Source organism: Syngnathus scovelli, chromosome 1 (assembly GCF_024217435.2).
Source record: "Syngnathus scovelli strain Florida chromosome 1, RoL_Ssco_1.2, whole genome shotgun sequence".
Classification (NCBI taxonomy): Eukaryota; Metazoa; Chordata; class Actinopteri; order Syngnathiformes; family Syngnathidae; genus Syngnathus; species Syngnathus scovelli.
In genome coordinates this window covers 23,971,401-23,993,155 of record NC_090847.1, presented here as the reverse complement: position 1 = coordinate 23,993,155, position 21,755 = coordinate 23,971,401, and the positions used below count along the sequence as shown (strand labels likewise).

Genomic DNA, 21,755 nt, shown 5'->3' with positions numbered 1-21,755 from the left:
GATAAACAACGAGTAGTTGCTCAGCTCTTGTTAGTCTCGAATAGAAAAAAAAAAAAAAAATCAACAAACAATTTGTGTTGTGTTTAATTGTCATCTTTTTTTTATTAGACCCCAAAGGCTCCAAAAATGAAGCTACTCACAAGAAAGGTACTTTCCTCTTTCTTTCTCCCCCAAAAAGGTCTTTTTTTAATTATTATTATTATTCTTCCTCTACCATGGCGGTGATGCAATGTCCTTTTCTTCCAATTATTATTTTCACTTCAATAATTATCATAACAATTGCAATCATGTGTGTTTCCTTCCTTGAGTTTTGATGTCGATGTATGCGAGAAGGACTACGGCCGTTTTCTTTTCTGTGATTTTTTTGGGGCGTTATTCATAAAAAGATCAAATTCACTTTCACATTGTGACTACTTTCCAGTAAATATTCCTGACGTTTTTGCTTGACTCTGAATTTAATGGTGGCACCATGACCAGTATGCCGCGGTGTCAAGCCACCACGTAACTTACTGCATCTAAATACTTCAGCTTGTATTCATAGGCTATTTTATTGTAGTGTATTTTACATAGAGTATTTTATCCTGCCCAAAAATACATTACATGCAAAGTAATAAATGATATAGAAGTACTCACATGCTCAATTCATACAGTATAAATATAGTAAATATGAAATCATTTCAAGTTACTGTGTTGTAAAATCTTCGGGCCACCACTCAAAATGGCCCAATGTCGTACCCTGATTTGTCCTATTACAAAAGGTTTTTGGGGAAATAGTTTGGACCCTAACAAAAAAAGAAAATTCTGTAAAAAAAACCCCAAAGGTTTCATGATGACCTTTGCTATGGGCTTAAAAAAAAAAGCTCCAGTGTGTGTCTGTACAGTATTGTACATAAATAGTTAAAGCCCCAAATATACATTCATAGCTCATCCCCAGTAAGCATTTCAAATAAAAACCATAGCTTGGCTCCGAATATTCCAAACTTTTTAAAAATGTAAATAGATGAAATAGTGGCTTGTATGTATTCAAAATGAAAAACCTGCGTTCTTGGGTTTCTTTTGGATTTCCACAGTGCTGTTTTTTTTTTTCTCTGAAGAACATGAAATGAATTTGGCCCTTTTACCAACAAAAGGGCTTCTGATCGCAGTCAACAAACAAAACCTCAGCTAGAAAATATGTGAAATAAAACATGTAAAATGGAAGCCAAATGACGCGCAAGTATTGAGGAATGGCGCCAGTCGTTGAAGTCACATAAGCAGGATTATCAATGGCGTTCCTGCTTTGCTCTGCTCTCAGGGAGATGACATGTTTACAACAGCGCGCCCTCGGCAAAAACACACATTGCCTTACCTTCCTTCATATGACATTTCAATATAAACCGTGACTGTGACTCAACCTGGATGCGTGTGCAAAGTGCGTGTGTGCGCACTCAGCTGCCGTGATGCATCTTCTTTCCTGTCAAGATGATTCAAGGCATCAAGCTAACAGCACAGCATCAACACACTTCATTAAATTGCACACACACACACACACATGCACACGGGAGATAAAATGTCTGTCTGCACAAAACTGCTTTGAGCAAAGCGTCAATGCAATTCATTAGGTTATACACACACACACACACAAATGAATTCAAACACGCACATTCATCAGATGTAAAATATCTGTCCACGCAGAACCAAGATAACAGCACGTAATCGACACACTTACTTAAAAAACACACACACACACACTCGTGCAAATATTTTAACAGACACATTCAAACACGCACACAAGCGTTCATCACAGGCTGACAACATGCCGCAAAACGCTTCCACTTTTCTCCTTTGGGTGTCACAGACCCGCTTTGAAACTATTGCAAGCTGCCAAAACAAATCGCTATGACAAAAATGTTAAAAAGCAGCGCAAGCAGCTGTGGGACACACACCTCCCATAGCGGCGCTATTTTAACACATCAAAAACGTACGTTGGGATCGCTACAAGGTCCAAGTGGTCGTGCGGCGACAGGAAGTGACTTTTTTGCTCCCAAACACTCCCGGTAGATTTCCGATTTTAAAACTACTCGCCCTTGTAAAGTGGACACTTCATTAAACTAAGAAGGCCGCCGTGGCCATCTTTCCTCATTCTGTGCTTTGTTTATCTGCGGCTTAATGTGTTGACTCACAACTGCATAAACACACACAAACACACACGTCTCATACTAATGAAGTTAAACGAGCGGTGGAGTGGCAGTGAAGGAAGTGAAGCGACAGAATCTGATTGACAGCAGAATGAGAAAAAAAAAGAAAGCCTCAAGCTTGGTCTTCAAACAGGAAGTCGGGAAGAAGCACGCCGCTCGTAATCATCCCTGACACTCATTAAAAGAAAAATGGAAAAAACTATTTTTCATGTATCTGACCTCTACTACTTCATCAAAAGGCAGCAAATGTCACAATCGTTTGGATAAACAGACGCCAAAAGCGGACAGAAGATGGAAGGCCATAAGAAACTGAAGTTGAATGATTTCATTCAAAAAAAAAAAAGGCTTGGCTTCGATTTTGTTTTCATCCCTAAATACTCTGTGTCACATGATGTCGTGTTTTGAGAGCGTATTACTCGCCGGATGCATTTTGTTACGGTTGTATTTGTTTGTTTGTAATGTCAACAACTAGATTTAACAAAAAAAATCCAAATCGACCATCATATTGTGTGAACGTGGACTCAAACAAATGTGCTTCTGTTAACTGTCAATAAAGAAAGAGAGCCAAGTCTTATCCAAACAACAACAAAAAAAAGAGACGTATGCCCAAAACCACTTTTCTTTTGTGTGCACTGACTGCATGGCTAACGACGCTTGCCGAAGCTCGAAATTGAAACTGGGCCTGATTGAAGGGGCAATATTGTCAGAATACGTGTTGCGTTGAACTCAAATATTTGACCGTTTGGTTTTGTCATCTTGAGGACCGACCCCAGCAGGACACTTGACATTGTCGCACTGTCGTTTCATTTCGCAAACATTCCGACTGTGAATACTTGTGGTTTATGTTTTTGGGCACATGGAACTCGACGCTCTCGTCAAAGTCATCAGACACGCTTGTCAAAATAATAATTCTAGAAATGTTCTGTCTGCCGCTATTGAGGGTGGCTAAGCTACTGGAAAAGTCTCTGGGGTTGAGACCAGGTTCTGATAACGCACTCGGTTGACCAACTAGTGTCCCAAAAATCTTCTTTTTTGATCATCATACTTTTGGATTGAGAAAAACTCAAGATAAGACGGGATAAACTTCCTGGTCTTTGGAGTACCACAAGGATCAGTGCCATGCTCACACTACAGTAACTTAGAGAATGACGGCATCACATGACTAAGATTCTACATAATATTTTGTGGAGTTCCACAAGGGTTAGTACCGCTTACCATTGTTACATGATATAAGTAGCATGAAATTACAAAGCGCTCGAAACTGACCTTTTTTTCAGTCTGCGTTTTTACTACTCTCGATCGACGGAGTGTATCACAACATTAGCATCTATGCAGTGTGACAAAGTGTGAAGGAATAAAGCAGCTTGAAGTGTTTGCTGTCACGTCGAATCAACCGCAACAATAAAATGCGCCGCACGGCGATTGCGTTCTTCGCATGTCAGCGTCACAAATGTGACTTCATTAAGTCTCCCAGGAAGAAAAAGAATGTTTTGACATTTTTTAATTGATTAGCGGCGACAAAGAGCGTCTTTTACTGCGTCCTTGTGAGGATTCAGCAACTTGATGAAGAAGTTTCTAGAAGCAGGACTGAAAATGAGGCAGGCTTTCAAGTTTCGATGATGCCTTTTATTTTCTCTCAGCCTGAGAGCTGTTGGCTTGTGCAGTAAATACGGGTATTAGCTTAATAAAGGTAAACTCTCCAGCACACCAGTACTATGAATATTTAATGAAGCAGCAGAATCCTCATTAAGTCCCAAATTCAGACCTTGGTTTCTTGCTTTAACAAGCTCAACTTAAAGTTTTTGTGTTTGTTTGTTTCTTTTGTTTGTTTGTTCACGTCCTCTGAAACATCCGCAGGCGCTGCATCTTTGCCCTTAATTTGTTGTACGTTGGTGGCTAAAATGAAATTCAGCCGTAGCTTGGCTTATGAGTTAAATTGTTCCCATGACTCAATTTGTTTGTTTAGTCAATCAAGTTGTCCTAAGGTTCTGTCCAACTAGGTTATGTTGGTTCCATGTGTTTTCCGTGGCTTCCATCTGGCTTTCATAAAACTACACGTTCCATCTGGAATGTAAAAATTCTGTACGTTCTATCCAGGTCATACAGGTACTATTTGTGTTTTAGCGATCAACATTTTCAATTGGTATCACCTAGTTCTTCAGATCTATTTTGGTTATGTTTATTTTTCTCTGGTTTTAATGAGTTGTACTATCTGGATTCTTCTATTTAGCTAGCACTATCTGCAGTGGAATCTACCAAGGTTCAATCTGGTTTATGTAGAACCGGAGGTTGTATGAGGATTGTAAAGAGCTTTTGGATCTCTAGGTTTTGGGTTCTGCATGTTGTACCTGGGTTAAACAGGCCTATGTGGAGTCTTGAGGTGAATTGTTTGTTCTGTTGGGTTTTATCAGGGTTATAGTGGTACGTTCTGGATTCTGAAAAGCTTTATAGGTTCTGTCTGAGTTTCATAACCGCGCTATCTTGTCCTTTCATTTCCATATGTGCTGGCCATCTACTTTTTGTTCTTTGTTGTGTTTACGTCCCCAACCGTAATGACAAAGGCACTTTTTTCCGCCAGCTCGCCGACCTTGAGTCACGCCATCCACGGCCCAATCACAGCTTGCCACACTTTTGTCTCTCTTCTACCATCCTTCCCCTTTAAATGGACCACCATTGTCCTGCTCTCTCTCCCTCACACACACGCACTCACAGGGAAAGTGCCTGCAGGGATGCGCACACGCTGACAGGGAGAGTAATTGGCCATCAAAGTAATCCAGACTCCTTCCTTCGGCCCGCCTGTGGAATTAGACACCGACTTGCAGCAGGATATTAAAGCGCCCGACCCAGTGTGTGAGTGTGGGTGCGTTGGTGTTTGTGTGCATGTGCTTGTGTTGGTGTTTGCCAAAAGTCCGCTGTGACCTGAAGGCAAATAAATCCCATAAATAATAAAAGTCCAACAAACAAGTGCGGTGTTGTTTAGAGGTTGAAGTCAACATGGCGGCGCAAGACCCCGCCGTTGGTTTGCTGCCATGTTTGTACAGGCGCATAATACACACACACACACACGTGCGCAATAATTACATTGTAAGTGGACTTGTTCATATTTGGACTTGAAATGTAAAACAGCACCAACAATCATTGCCTGTCACACATACACACATGCAAAGCACAGAGATGTTTCTGTTGGAGGAAGTTTGACTTTGAAACAAATTTATGGACGCTGGTGTCCTCACAGGTCACATGACATGGATTTTTCATCTGTGTTAATATTTCAGCAAGATGGCGACTGACAGTGGTGCCGCAAGGGCGATAAAACACTTTCATTGACCTCGTTTTGTGTGTGTGCGCGTGTGTGTGTGCACGCTTCTATGTGTGTGTGTATAGTGGACATAAAGCTCATGTTTCGACTTGGGATGTAACCGTTTTTTCGGTAAAAATGAAATATTAAAATGACTTGACGATCAAAACTGGGCGCATGAAAAGTTTTCAAAGATTATAATTGGAGTGGAAGTAAGCCATTTGGTTTGAAGCAGCCATTTTGAGCATGGCTCGGGCCTCATCTTATGGTAGTAGGAAAACCATATGGTCAAATGAACAAACTGGTGAAGCCACAACAGAGAAGCGGTCATTCTGACCAAAATATGGCTGCACCCGTGAGTTGCTCCCTCAATGTTTTGATTGGAAGCGTTTGTCGCTTGTGTGCTCGGAAAAGTCCGTTTGTTAAGAAGAGGAACAGCTCGTCTTTCTGTGTCTCAGTTGAGCCATCGAATGATTCAGATTTGAACCGGCGCGGGACAAAATTGGTTTTCCAACATATTTATTAAATTGAAATAAATTTGTTGATGTCCTTGAATGTAAAATATGAACTGTTTCTGTGGTTTGATGTATGTCGTGCTCTCCTCATCCTCCTCCACAGGTCCTCCCGTCAACGTCACCTGCAACATCTTCATCAACAGCTTTGGCTCCATCGCCGAGACCACCATGGTAAGTAAGTCGCTCTGTTTGAGCACCAAACAAAACAAAAAACAAGTATTAATCATTTTTTTATATACAAAATAGGCACCTCTAGCCCATTTGGTGAATCAATCCATTGAACAATTTTTTTTCATTAAACTGTACAAATAAATGTGTCACTTGTTTTAGTAAGATGTCTTTTTCCTTATATACAGCAGGGATACGGTTTAAGTAACATTTTCACACAATGCAATTTTATGGAGCAAATTCTCATAGCTCCAAAATCATTATTTTTCAGGAGAGCCCTTGTTTGGCATGTTTGTTCAACCATTCACGGGGGCACCCAAAGCCATTTTCCATACTTTCGGCTGGTCACTCATTTGTAAAAAAAAAAACCAAAAAAAACACCCTCACTTGTCGAAAATGAAATAGAAAGGTTGAAAGGTTTTAACGACATGAGAGGGTAGGTAAAAAGTGAGTCGTTTGCTGTTCTCACAGTCACTTATGTTGTGGTGACTGTTTTTTATTCTTTTTTTCCCCCACATGAATGAACCCACAAATTAATCAATTATTCAAATAAACGTCAGTTGTAAATATAAATTAATGTATGTGCTGCTGAAATAGTCTTTTTAGAACTTAATGAATGAGCATCTCTAGCGTAGCGCTGTGCGTGCTCGAGCGTAGGAAAGAGCGAGGCAAGTGAACAGTGACTGGTCGCTAAGCCGTGCCAGATTAGAAAGAAAAACAACAAAGTACGTAAATAATCGGATTTAGGATCTTTTGTCCCGCCGGTAAATCCATTTAGGAGATCCCGTGACAGCAAGTGTGTATGTTTGTTTGTGTGTGTGTGTGCTCACGCTTTCTCTTCTTCTCGGATTTGAACGCAACACTGCTAAGAGCGCCGCTTGAATTCTTATTAGCGCATTTATACAGCCGGATGGTTTGTTTTACGATTTGCGAGAAGCGGCTCATGTGTGTTGTGTGTCGACAGGACTACAGAGTGAACATCTTCTTGAGGCAGCAGTGGAACGACCCCCGTCTGGCCTACAGCGAGTACCCGGACGACTCTCTGGACTTGGACCCGTCCATGTTGGATTCCATTTGGAAGCCCGATTTGTTTTTTGCCAATGAGAAAGGGGCCAACTTCCACGAGGTCACCACCGATAACAAGCTGCTGCGCATCTCCAAGAACGGAAATGTGCTCTACAGCATACGGTGATCTATGGGTTACATTTGTTAGCTTTATTTCGTGTGTAAATCTCAAAAGTTGAAGCAATTGTACTTGATGGAAGCGTTTCAGAAATTCAGCTCCCAAAATCAATTTAACGTTTCAACGTGAAATACGGTAGGCTGGTTAATCATGAGTTGAGCCACAAAAAAAAAAAAAAAAAAAAAAAAAATCTCAAAAAGCCGTACCGAAAAAGCTGCCATTTTGGATTCAGTGGTATAACTTGGTCATTTCCAATCATCTTTGATACTGGAAATACGTCAAGAAATTCAGTTTTAAATAGAAACATAAACTTTGGCTGACAACACAAGTAGACTCACAAAAACGCCATGCCTGAACAGACAAAGGAAGTCTGCCATTTTCATCTGAAGTAGCCGGGTTATTCTAATTTCTGGCTATTAACACAAATTAAGGAATTTTGCCCTCAATGCCAGTTTGATTTAGCAATATAAATTTGGGTAGAATTATCGATCATAAGTAGACCCACAAAAAAAGCCATGTCGGAAAAAGCACTTGAAGTGTACCATTTTGGTTTGAAGTGGGGATTTTCAGAGGGTCCTTCAAAGATAAAAAATTAAGGCCTCAAACTTAGTACTGTGCAACAATTTGGTCTGTTCATCTATTGTGAGTGAACTCAGGGAAGAAAAAAAAACACGCTGAAAAGGTCATGCCTGAAAAGAAGGCGAGTTAGGCTTCAAGGTATAATTTTGGTATTTAAAGTGACATCCAAACTTTGTGTGTGCGTGGTAGCTACCAAATTTAATTTTGAAGACTAAACAGTATGGGGTGGCTCGGTGGTGCACTGGTTAGCACGTCCGCTTCACAGGTAGGAGGGTGTGGGTTTGATTCCACCTCCGGCTGGATGGATGGATAAAGAAAATGGCTTGTTAAAAATTAGCCAACTTTAATTTAGAAAATTGTGTTTTTTGTCTTTTGTCCGGAAGTGTGGGAATGTTAATAAACTCGGAGGGAAGACTTTTCAGACACTTTGATGCACTTTGAGGCCATACTTGATGGCTTCCCGTTTACGGCGTGGACGAGACCTTGACGCCGTTCCTGCAGAACATGTATTAATGCGTCAGAGCGTGACTAGCCGCTTTTCTTTTCATGGCTTCTCGCCGACGTCCAATTCAAGGCTGCTGGAGTTATAGCCGCCTCCGTCCCACCTCCTCCTCCTTCTCTCGCTCCATTTTATCGCCTTGCCTCTCCTCGCCTCGCTGGTAATCTACAGAGCTTTTTAGTATTCCGCTGGCGTGCGGCGTCCATCATGGTGTCCACCGGCAGGAGGAGAAGAAGGAGCTACAGTACGAGAGTCCTTCAAATGACAAGCGGCATAATCGAGCTCCGTTTACAAGTGGGATTAAACCGCGCTTGGCTTCTTCTTTGCCTTCGTAAACTGAGGGAGGGTCCAAGAGCCGGTCCCTACAATGTTATCATTTTGAATGTGCATGCTGACTGTTGCCATTCCAAAAGTTACTTTTTGTGAAGGTTTTATGGCTCAAATTGCAATTTAAAAAAAAATCAAAACTTGTTTTTCTAGAAAAAAAAAGAATTCTTTGATCGCATGGCATTTAGTCGTATGTTTGGCCGTAATATTGCAATGGCGTTAAGATTTTGATGGTTTGGGGAGAAAAAAAAAAATCTCTTCCTTTTTTTTTTTTTTTAAATGCCTTCAGTATTGTTTTGTTAGCGGATGATGTGAATCATCTACTAAGACATCCAAAATGTTGTCCTCGTGCTGCTTCAGTTGTCGAGCTTTGAGCAGCAAGGGCGTTTTACGACGCTCACTTTTCATGAGCCTGATTTTATTGCCTCTTGCCATGGAAAAACCGCATTACAGGCGCAGCTGAAGCGCAGCATCACCACTCCGCCCTTTCACTCACGTTGGAACTTGGAGCTTCTCAAGGGGGAGGCGGACATGCTAACCACGAGCGCGCTGAGCTGTCCCTTATTTACACAACTTATTATTGTCCCTTATTTGAGCAGCTACCACTTACTCAGCTGATTGAGTTCAACCGAATCTTCTCAGTGGCAACTGTTTGTGTCTGTGTCGCAGAATAACACTGGTGCTGGCCTGTCCAATGGATCTGAAAAACTTTCCGATGGATGTGCAAACGTGCATCATGCAGCTGGAAAGCTGTGAGTACACACACACACACACACACACACACATAGTTTGTGCATATTTGTTGAATAAACACACAGTTCCCACCTACACAATTAAAATGTACATGCGCACGCGCACACACAGTAGTGGAAATTATTTATACACACACACACGCGCATATTTAACGTGTACACGGGTGGACAGAGTGACGCACGTGGTATACAGTAAATGAGTGTGCGCAGACGTGAGGTGACTTGGAAGCAGGAGCGGCGCAGCAGGCCAGCGGACGCGCTCTCGGCCCGACGCCAACATCGCAGAGACGTTGTGATGTCACTCAGTAACCATAGCGACCTCATCCTTTGTCCCGCTTCCTTCCCGTTACCTTTGCATCTTCGCATTTCAGTAACAAAGAGAAAAGAGCAGAGGTTATCAAACTTAACACGCAAACATAGACAAGTGATGCTATCGACGCTACGCAAAGAAGCTACGAGTCACCGAATGTGATCAATCCTCACAAATGATGCTAAGCTAATGTGCGTTTCATTTCAGTTGGCTATACGATGAACGACCTGATCTTCGAGTGGGACGAGAAAGGCGCCGTGCAGGTGGCGGACGGCCTGACCCTGCCTCAGTTTATCCTCAAGGAGGAAAAAGACCTCAGATACTGCACCAAACACTACAACACTGGTGAGTCAGCAAAACACAATTCAGCAACTCCACCACTACAAAACACTCCAGTGGGTAAAAATCTACCTCGGCCATTACTTGGCAACAATCTACCATTTTCATTCATTTTTGCCATTGATGGAAAGCAATTTACCTTTCAATGCAGTCACTACTGCCTCTACTGGTCAACATTCTCCCTTCTCCACAGTCACTACCATCGTAATAAAAATAATAAATTGTATTTATAACGCACTTTACATTCGGAGGAATCTCAAAGTGCTACATGGGCAAGTAAAAACAAGAAAACAAAGCAAGGACAAGTATAAAACAACTGGACGACAACCAGGATATGAAAACAGGAATTACGGAAATGCTAGAGTAAAGAGGTGAGTTTTAAGTCCGGTTTTGAAAGAGTCAGTGGATTGGGGTGCTCTTAGGTGGTCAGGGAGGGCGTTCCACAGTGTGGGGGCTGCATTGCAGAAAGCCCGGTCGCCCATGGTGCGCAACTTGGTTTTTGGGACGTGGAGAAGGTGTGAATTGGATGAGCGGAGGCTTCGGGTGGCAGGTTTTGAGGCAAGGAGTTCTTTGAGGTATGGAGGAGCATGTCCGAGGATACACTGGTGAGTGAGGAAGGCGATCTTATAATCAGTTCGGAATTTGATGGGGAGCCAGTGCAGAGAACGGAGGATGGGTGTGATGTGGTTGCTTTTCCGCACCCTCATCAGGATCCTAGCAGCGCTGGTTTGGATGTACTGAAGCCTCTGGAGGCTCTTGCTAGGGATCCCGATGAGGAGTGCGTTACAATAGTCTAGCCTGGAGGAGACAAAGGCGTGGACAAGTTTCTCAGCATCCGTCAGGGTAAGTGTGGGGCGGAGTTTGGAGATATTCCTGAGGTGGAAGAAGGAGGTTTTGCAGATGTGTTTCATGTGTGACTCTAGGTTAAGTTGAAGGTCCAGTTTCAGACCCAGGTTGGTGACAGTGGCTGAGAGGGGAATAGTGTGACCGGCGAATGAGATGCTTGTTATTGGGCAGGTATGGATCTGATGGGGAGTGCCAATTAACATGGCTTGGGTTTTGTCACTGTTGACTTGCAGGAAGCTGAGATTCATCCACGCCTTTATCTCCTCCAGACAGAGGGAGAGGATGGATGAGGGAGATGGAGGAGGCTGGGTTGTGGAGGGCCGGGGGTCGAGTTTGAGATATAGCTGGGTGTCGTCCGCATAACAATGATATGAGATGCCGAACTTCCTGATTATATTGCCGAGGGGGAGCATGTAGAGAGTGAAGAGTGTAGGACCGAGTACAGATCCCTGGGGGACACCGGAGGTGACGGTCATAACAAATAACGGGGCCACTACTAGACAACAATCTACTTAGCGCAATCCCTTCTACCACTACAAGACAGCAAACTCAACAGTCACTACTACTACCACTATTGCACAACAAACTGCCTACAACAAAGTCCCTACTGCTTTGACTGGACTACACAACCACTAGTGCAGGGATTGTCAACCCATGGTCCGCGGCCCTCTAGTGATTTGTGATGGTGTTGCAGGTGGTCCGTGAAATTGGAAATGGAAAATAATTCATATATTTGAAAATAAAATTGATTTATTATTTAGACTTGGTTCAGTTTCCAGCTAATTTTGTGGATGATATTACCATCCAAATGATCTCAAATGTTGCTGAGATTCCCAAAATAGACATACAGATGCAAATAAATACCGTATTTGCCGGTGTACAGGTCGACTCGGTGTATAAGTCGACCCCCTAAAATTCGACGGAAATTTACGATTTTATGATATATCCTTTGTATAAGTCGAGCTCAATTGTTGCATTATATTAAACTTCAAAATTCAATATGCGAAATTTATTGACGAAATGTGTTCAAATTCCGGGAGGCCGTGCGCATGCGGCTGTTTATAAGCACCGCGCAGGAGATCGCGGCCGGCGAGCTCGCGCACGCCGCCCGGCACCAACGGGAGGTCGGAAATAGCTCCAAGCCGAGCGGATCGGCACTTTATAAGCACCGCGGAGGAGATCGCGGCCGGCGAGCTCGCGCACGCCGCCCGGCACCAACGGGAGGTCGGAAATAGCTCCAAGCCGAGCGGATCGGCACTTTATAAGCACCGCGGAGGAGATCGCGGCCGGCGAGCTCGCGCACGCCGCCCGGCACCAACGGGAGGTCGGAAATAGCTCCAAGCCGAGCGGATCGGCACTTTATAAGCACCGCGCAGGAGATCGCGGCCGGCGAGCTCGCGCACGCCGCCCGGCACCAACGGGAGGTCGGAAATAGCTCCAAGCCGAGCGGATCGGCACTTTATAAGCACCGCGCAGGAGATCGCGGCCGGCGAGCTCGCGCACGCCGCCCGGCACCAACGGGAGGTCGGAAATAGCTCCAAGCCGAGCGGATCGGCACTTTATAAGCACCGCGCAGGAGATCGCGGCCGGCGAGCTCGCGCACGCCGCCCGGCACCAACGGGAGGTCGGAAATAGCTCCAAGCCGAGCGGATCGGCACTTTATAAGCACCGCGCAGGAGATCGCGACCGGCGAGCTCGCGCACGCCGCCCGGCACCAACGGGAGGTCGGAAATAGCTCCAAGCCGAGCGGATCGGCACTTTATAAGCACCGCGCAGGAGATCGCGGCCGGCGAGCTCGCGCACGCCGCCCGGCACCAACGGGAGGTCGGAAATAGCTCCAAGCCGAGCGGATCGGCACTTTATAAGCACCGCGCAGGAGATCGCGGCCGGCGAGCTCGCGCACGCCGCCCGGCACCAACGGGAGGTCGGAAATAGCTCCAAGCCGAGCGGATCGGCACTTTATAAGCACCGCGCAGGAGATCGCGGCGCCTCATTGGACTTCCAGCGGGCCGCGCACTCGCGCACACCGCACGGTTCAAATTTTCTAAGTGCAACGCACAATGAGATGCATGAGAAACGGCCTTGGTTACCATCACATTTGAAGCGATGAATACGAAGTTAAATTTTATGACTCGGTGTATAAGTCGAGGTCGATTTTTTTCGGTCGATTTTGGATCGAAAAAGGTCGACCAATACACCGGCAAATACGGTAGCCTGTATAGGTCGACCCTCCTTTGGTGCAAAATAAAACAATATTCCGCCAAAGCACGAGGCCCCGAGTTGCTTCTTGGTTATAAAGGTGGTCCCTTTATAACCAAGTTGAAAACCTCCAACACAGTCACTGATACCTCCACTGAACCAATATAAGCTTTGTAGTCATCCTTCTCTTTTGTTCTTCCGTGTTCTTCCTCACTCCTCCTTGATTGTCATGCGCTCGTCGTCGAGGGGCTTGCTGCTCCATCTCGCGTTTGTGTCAGGGAGGAGGCGCATTGCCTTTTACTTCACTTCTCAGGTCCATCCATCTCTCTCAATATGTACGTGTGTGTGTTTTTGTGTGTGTGTGTGTGTGTGTGTGTGTGTGTTTTGCTGGCTGGCTCCCAATAGGGAATAAAGCCCAAGTGAAGGTGCGTTGTTTTTTTTTTTGTTTTCTTTCAGGTTTTTTTTTTACTTTGTGTACGGGCAGGGATTTATTAGCTGCGGTATGACTGCAAGGAAAGAGATTCCGCCCGGCAACACAAAGAGTGGGCGACAAAAAGCCTCTTGAAATACTAATTAACTTACCGCCTGCTGCATTGCACAACTCGCCTGCCCCGCACACCGCCGCCGCCGCAGAAGCAATAACAACCACAACAAGGAACGCAACAACAGGGAACGCCCCACTGGATCTCGCAATTCGTCTTCAGCACCTTTGGCTGCAACTTCCTTACAATATCTTGGCATCAAAAACCGCTCATGAAAAAAATATATTTACATATAGATTTTCACATTATTCAACACTGCTTAGCACGAATGGACGACAGTCTACGTTAACCACTGTTAGACTGGTGGACAACTGCTTTGAACGCAAGCGCTACGGAACAGCATTTTACTTTCAACACATTCACAAGTTTTATCTTTACCGGACAACATTAGAACAGGCAGCGATCTCATTCGACAAGAAACAAACTAAAATGGAAGACTAAAAATATGCTTTCAGCCACATAAAGCAAGAAGCACGCAAGAATAAAAAACAACTGAGGAAAATACAGAAAAGATTTCTGGTAAAGAAATATTCGTAAATATCTTGAAAACTAGTTTGGATTTGTTGGTCTTTGAATATTATGGTTAATTCCAATAGAATCAGGCCAACGTGGAAAAGCTCATCACGTTTCACACTTTATTCTTGCCTATATATATTCGATACCATGCCGTACTATATTGTTCTCCACTCCACTGGACTGTATTGATTAAAGCTCACACACACACACACACACACACACACACACACACACACACACACACACACACACACGCACGGATGAATCATTTCAGTCTTGTCCTGGGATGGAAAATATGGACGTAGCTTAAAAGCTCTCAAGTGTATCGCGCACATAAATCCAGCCGCAGCTCCCTCTTCCTCCTCCTCTTGCTCTTTGGTTGATATTTGAGGCATATGAAGGTTGTTGCGGATATTGATAGTGCTGATTAAATGGCTGGTTGGCCATCTTAACGTGGCACGTTGTTGTGTTTGTTGGCGCGCAAGCCAAGATTGGCAATTGGGAGGTGGCCATTTTGTGCCCTTTCCTTCAAGGGGAACTCACAGATAAAAAATATTTTTCATCATCACCTAAGTAAAGTCCCAATGATCATCGTCACGCACACATCTGGGTGTGGTGAAATTTGTCTTCTGCATTTAACCCATCCCCATGTGATTTTGATAAGTGTTTAATATGGAATTCGCAAGCATCTTTTTGGTAGCCTGTTAACGTCACCACTCGAATCACTTCACTGGGATTTTTGTGGACATTTCAGTCGACTACAAAAAGAATTGACAGGTAGCCAAAACGAAAATTGTTCTCTATGCGGCATGAACAATTTCCAGCGTGGCGTCAGCCGCCGTTTGTTGTTGCGGTTTGCTTCTTGCATTTTGATGTTGATGACAAACATGGCAGCTTTCTACACTGTTAACTGCTTCAGTCAGCACAGATGTCTCCTCAAATGCTCACTTTTTTGCCTCCTTCAACCTTGGTCTTTTCCACTCTTCATCTTCTTCCTTATCTGCTCCATGTCCGTTTATGTGTTCAGGTTCAGTGTTGGTAGATGACTCTGACACCAAAAGGAAATAAACCAAACCAATGTGAATAAATGGTCGTTTTTGGTGCAGTGAAGTAAAATTGACGCACCCGATGATGTCCCGTCAGTAGTTTTGGATTTTGTGTTCTTTTTCCTAATGTCGCTGCTTTGTCGTTGTTCAGGCAAGTTCACGTGCATCGAAGCCCGCTTCCACCTTGAGCGTCAGATGGGTTACTACCTGATCCAGATGTACATCCCGTCCCTGCTCATCGTCATCCTGTCCTGGGTGTCCTTCTGGATCAACATGGACGCCGCCCCCGCCCGGGTGGGCCTGGGTATCACTACCGTGCTCACTATGACCACGCAGAGCTCGGGATCCAGAGCCTCCCTGCCCAAGGTCAGCCTCAAATTGAGTGGGTCATTGCTTCACCACAATACAGCATCCGCATTTTGATGAACCAACTATCAAATATTCACGTATAGCAAAGTCAGACATCTACGATATTGCACTTTGTCTGAGACAGATGCATTTCGCAGGTTGGTGCCAGAAGTTGGCTTTGAGCCTCATGGTTTGAGAACAAAGTATATTTTGCGGGGCAGGGGTCCTCGATGATCACGCCGGCTTTCTGCAGCCGTCTGCCACCGGTGGCAGTGACTCAACTCGCTTCACAGCAAGCAGCAGTTTGGCAGATAGTGTACAAGTGTTCACAAGAAAGCTTTCAAGGTGTTGATTGACACTCCCAGCTCATGTTTACTCTCCAACTAACACTACATGACAACTTGTGTGTCGGGGAAAAAAACATACCATAGCTTTTTCGCCAGTGAGTGACTGAAACTACCTTCACACTGAAGCTCAATTTCTTCTTAAGTGGTCCGAGATTGGATTTTTTTTTTTTTTTTTTTTACTCCATGAGTTAAGCAACGGATTGACCACAAACCGTGCAACACACATGGAGACAAACAATATAATTACTCACAATCATATCTTCTTCGTCCTCCGCAAAGAACGACTGTTGGGCTGTCTGTTATATACTACCCCCTGGTGGCCAAGACAGGCAGACTCAAAGAAAACAATAGAAGCAGTGTGACAAAAAATAAAATGTAAAATTCTGTCTTTGTTATTACTGTATGTTTCTTTGCTGTTTTTCTCCCTCCTTAAAATACAATATTTTTGCTAAGAGACTATTACTGATTTGAGTGATTTTATTCTTTTGGTAAACCATATAGTCAATTTTGTGATCGTCATTAAAGCTATGATAATATATATATGTTAATATATAATAGATTAGAGAATGCACAGCCAGTTTTCACATATCAGGAAAAAAAGCAGTTTGAAAAAAAAAAAAGGCAACTAAATGTTTTTCCGTGAGGGATTTTCAGATTAAAGAAAGAAAACAGTCATAGCTTGCGTGACCCAGTATAGGATTGTATAATTATGTCCAGGGAAGCTGTAATCCCCAACACACATTCACTCACAGACGCGTGCGTATACACTCACACACATGGTTTTTCAACATTAGGTGCTTCATGCGCTCTAAAAATTGAACAAGTGAACCGTGATTCCGCTGCAGTTCAGCTGTCACAATAATAATCACACAGCACAGCTGAGCTTATGCGCACACACACAAATGCACATACACACAAACACACACCTGAGTGTAGCTCTCACACAGACACACACTTTTGCACATCCAGTCGCTGCACGTCATGATGAAGGTGAGATTAGCAAAGGAAGTGCACAGGCAAAGATGTTAGCACTGTTAGCACAGTTAGCTTACTGTGAACACAAACATGACCACGCTTATCTGTAATATTCAGTAGAAATATAAGTGTATCATTTTATTCTTCTTTGTTGTTATTTGTAGTCATAATGAATCAACATTTTGAATGCACAAAATCTAGAGTTTGCCAAATGTTTTGAAAATGTGGTCCCTGAAATTTCTTTCGGTCGGTGAGAGATTTTGTAGACATGTCTATCATCAGTTGACCCACAAAAAAAGTCTCTTAAGAGTACACACAGGCAGTTGATCATTTTACTTTGAACCCAAAAATGATGCTCTGAAAATGAACGTCAAGTTTCAAATGTTTCCACTTATGTTTTCCTTTGCTGTCGTTGGCCGTCTTTGCCGCCAGGTGTCGTACGTGAAGGCCATCGACATCTGGATGGCCGTGTGTCTGCTCTTCGTCTTTTCGGCGCTGCTGGAGTACGCTGCCGTCAACTTCATCGCTCGCCAGCACAAAGAACTCCTTCGCTTCCGCCGGCGGCGACGGCACATGAAGGTCACTTCCTCATTTTGTCAATTGACCCAAAAAAAAAAAAAAAACCTTGACAAAAAAAAATAAAAATCTACTTGTCAGTAGGAAAGGTCTCAAATTAGACCAATGTTAATGGCGCTAACAGCATGTTAGAGAAAAGCAATCAAAAACTGAGATTGAGAGGAACGTACGTTTTTTTCCAGCTGAAAGTCAAATGTGATGGTATTAGTTGTCATTTTGGCATACTCTGTGCTGATTAGCATTTCGAGCGAAGATGATTGGGCACCAATCAATAAGGAGACATCGTGACGTTGTCAGCTGCAATTAAGGGGCGGAGCCAATTACCCTGGCAATAGCAGTGGCAGCGGCTGGTTAGCTTGCGTCACTATCGATCTCAGCGAATCTCGGTGGGGGCGAGCACGAAAACGTGAGAGACGCCACTCGGCAACGCGTGACTCGATAGAAGGTTTGATTGATGAGCGCGCCCGCCGCAAAGCAGGCCAGCTCTTTAATTGGTTGTGAGGATGACGCTTAACTTCCAGGAACGAAAGAAAAAAAGGATGGAGCGAGCCAAAAAGACGTAGTTGCACTTCCTTGTCACTTTCGCTTGCTGTCCTTTTAATCACCTCCCTGTTTTCCTCTGTCTTTTCATTCCTTGTTCTTGAGTATACCTGCTGTTGTTTTCCTTTTTTTCCCTCTATGCCCTGTTCTCTTCATCTTCCACTTCCTGTTCTTGTTCTGGTCTTGTTTTCCTTCCATTTGCTGTTCTCTCCAGTTGTTCTTCCTGTTGCTGTTTCTTGGAAGTTGCTTAGAATATCATCAAGCACCCTATGACTACTTTTCTTCCTCCTCTTCTTTTTTGCCCTTTCCTCTTCTTCTCCTTCCTTGTCTTCCTCTTACTCCTCCTCTTTCTCATTTTCCTCATTTTGTCTCCAGTTTTTTTGTCTCCCATTGATCCTGGCAGCGAGACCGGCCAACATCTGTCATAGTTTAGCTCAAGGGCGCACTGAGGTCATCGGTCGTGTGTGTGTGTATGTGTGTGTGTGTGTATTGTGTGTGTGTATGTGTGTGTGTGTGTGTGTGTGTGCCCGCGCGCTAAAAAAGCATAATACATGGTGTTGCCTGAAGTCAAGGACAGAATTGGGACACGAAGGCTAAAAATGGAGTGTGCTACCTGATACACACACACACACAAGTGGAGCGTGTGTTTATGTGTACATGTTGTTTGTTGTGATTTAAACAAGAGTGATGGTTTGGGGGACACGAGCAGGGTGGGACGGCTGATTCACGAGATGCTTTTGTTGGTCGATTATCATTCTCGCAAATGCGTTTTGTGGTGTGAGGACAGAAAGTTGACATTTTTGAGCCCTAATTCCAAAAGGTCAAGCTGGTAGTTTTGAAGATTGTTGGGATACGCAAAGACCTCCACTGCCCAAGGTGGAGAACACACGTGTCTGTGTTTGGCAATTTGTGGTGTGCTTGCAGGAGGACGACGGCGGCGACGGTCGCTTCAGCTTCCCGAGTTCGGGTTACGGCGTGGGCCCGACATGCCTGCAGAAGGACGGCATGACGGCCATTAAGGGCAACAACAACAATGCCCCGGCGGCAGGGGCGGGGCACGCGGTGGGGGCGGCGCCCGAGAAGAGTATCGAGGAAATGAAAAAACTTTTCATCGGCCGCGCCAAACGCATCGACACAGTGTCGCGGGTGGCCTTCCCTCTCGTTTTCCTCATCTTCAACATCTTCTACTGGATCACCTACAAGATCATTCGCAGCGAAGACATACACAAACAATAAACGCAAAATCGCAAGCACCGCGCTCCCCCTCCAGCGTCCTCTTCCTCTTTGTCTCCTTCATCCTATCATCTTCCCTACTCTTTATCATAATCTTCCTCCTCTCTCTCATCCTCATCTTTTGCTCCTTTTCATTGTTCCTCATCTTGTACTTCTCGTCTCCATTTCCTCTTCCTCCTACCACCTCTTTATCAACACCTCCACACCTTTCTCTTCTCCATTTCTTACTCTGTCTTATCCTCCTCTTCTTGCCCCGCTTCAGAATCTTACATGATACACAGTCCCTCTCTGCATTCTTCATCCTCCCTTTTCTCCTCTTCCTCCAGACAGGAAATGAATGGCTGCATGACAAGCGGAGTCAAAAAAAGAAAGAAAAATTTAGTGAGCTAAAGAGGCCACGCCCACCAAGCCATTTGGGCGGAGTCACCTGCATAATAGCGTCACAAACTCAAGCTCCGCCTCTTTGTTGGGACATGACCAGAATATTTATGAACTTTTTGATTTGATGTTAATGCTAGCGCGCTTATCTCTTCACCCCCAGCAGTGATGACAAAAAGTACATTAAGACGCGCACAGGAACCTGTGCTTATTAATCTTTTGTTTTGAAACACTGAGCAGATTTGGTTTTTTTTATATTTTATCACTGTTCAAATTTTGATTATTCCTTTTTTCTTTTTGTATTTTTAATATAGATTATATTTTTTCTTTTATCTTATTCTTGTTTTTAGCCATTTATTTTTTTCATCAGCTTATATATATATATATATGTATATATATATATATATATATATATATATATATGTATATATATATATATATATATATATATATATATATATATATATATATATATATATATATATATATATATATATATATATATATATATATATATATATATATATAAGGAGGTTTTTATTTTTGTATGTATACAATTATTCTCATTATTTTGTTTTATTATAACTTTATTTTTCTAGTACAAGGCTTGTTTTTTTAGTTTTGTGGGAGACAGGAGGGTGGATGTGCCAAACTGACTGGTGTGATTTGTGCTTCCTGAACTTGATCCTCACTCGGCTTCTCTATGCAAAGCGCTCCGTATGCAAATGATGTCGCCATCACCTGCCAATCATCCACCGATTATCTGTCATGTGACACCAAGCGAGTACTCGAATAATTTTATTTTGACAGAGAAGAATTTCTACAACAGAAGTCGCCGACAAAACGTCACACTTTCACTTTTTGCCTTTTTTTTTTCTGGCAGATGTGTGTCCATCATAGTCCAAACCAGCAGCAACTTGTGCAAAAATGTTGTCAACTCAAAGATTTACAATAATTGTGTGAGATTTTCGTGGAAAGAATGGAAAAAAAGCAAAGACATTTGAAACTGGCAGCATAAATGCTAATGCTCAATTGGCTAACAAACTGGGTTTTTCCCTGGGCCTCTGTGCTAGCCTCATCAGCATTAGCTATTTTCAGCATATAGACCATTCTTTGGTTTTTGTGTTGTTCATAATTCAGGCTTACGCTGATTGATATTATCTATCAGCATCTTATCTTTTAACTTCTGTTCAAACATTTCTTGGTCCACCTGCTACTGACAAATTAATGTCAGGTAGTTTGGGCAAATCCCTGATTTTTCATCCAATTTGTTGGTGAAAGAGTAAAAAACGTTTAACAACTATGAAACACATGCTAGTGCTTGTTGACTAACAGCTAGCTTAGCTTCGTCATCAGCTGCTTTTTGTAACATACAAATTGACAAACTGATTTTTACAACAACTAGCTCCTAGGCTTTTTGTGCCATTCAAACGCCATTGTTGACTCACGAGAAAGTTAGCATCCTGTAGCAGCAAACACCACACTAGGTGTAAATGTTTATTTAATTTTTTTTCTATGGTACACAGCCCTCTAGTGCTTCCGACAAGGCAAACTTTTACGTCTTTGCAATTTGAAAATAATGTTGAAAATGTAGGTTGGTTGAGTTGTTTGTTTTGTTTTAATTTTCAGCATCACTATTCCTGCTGCTTGTTTTCATGCTAACAAGCCATGCTACCTTGCTATCCTTTTTGATGAGGTTGAATTTACGTTTTTATTATGTCAGTTAGTGCCATAGCTACTGCTGCTAACTAGCTAGCTGGGGAAACTAGCTAGCTGGCTAGTTATTTGAGGGCATGCAAAGGAAAACAAACAAAATAAGGACCTATGAACGGGGTGGGAAAACTTTTCGTGAGGGCAAAGAAAATGAATAAAATAATGAATTCTCATCTTTATTGATATATAAAATATTAGAAATATTACCTATTACAGTCGTTTTGTTTTAATTGATTATATAAATGTACATGTATTATATAAAATATACATGAATTGATAAATGTATTAAGTGGTTATTTTATAAATGAGCTTTTACTTTTTTGCATTTATATAATTTTTTTGTATTTTA

General features: G+C 43.1%; 1 protein-coding gene across 2 annotated transcripts in view; it reads left to right on the top strand.

Moving 5' to 3' along the window:
* glra1 (glycine receptor, alpha 1) overlaps positions 1–21,691 on the top strand; it is a 34,377-nt gene extending 12,686 nt beyond the window's left edge. Inside the window, exons 3-10 of one of the 2 annotated variants that reach the window (XM_049752070.2) lie at positions 109–147; positions 6,094–6,161; positions 7,123–7,346; positions 9,416–9,498; positions 10,016–10,153; positions 15,448–15,662; positions 17,399–17,545; positions 19,007–21,691. In XM_049752070.2, the coding sequence (XP_049608027.1) occupies positions 109–147; positions 6,094–6,161; positions 7,123–7,346; positions 9,416–9,498; positions 10,016–10,153; positions 15,448–15,662; positions 17,399–17,545; positions 19,007–19,318 (1,226 nt within the window). In that variant the 3' untranslated portion in view covers positions 19,319–21,691. The remainder of the gene's footprint in view (positions 1–108; positions 148–6,093; positions 6,162–7,122; positions 7,347–9,415; positions 9,499–10,015; positions 10,154–15,447; positions 15,663–17,398; positions 17,546–19,006) is intronic. The other variant, XM_049752078.2, reaches the window with a different exon arrangement.
* The last annotated feature ends 64 nt before the right edge of the window (positions 21,692–21,755 follow it).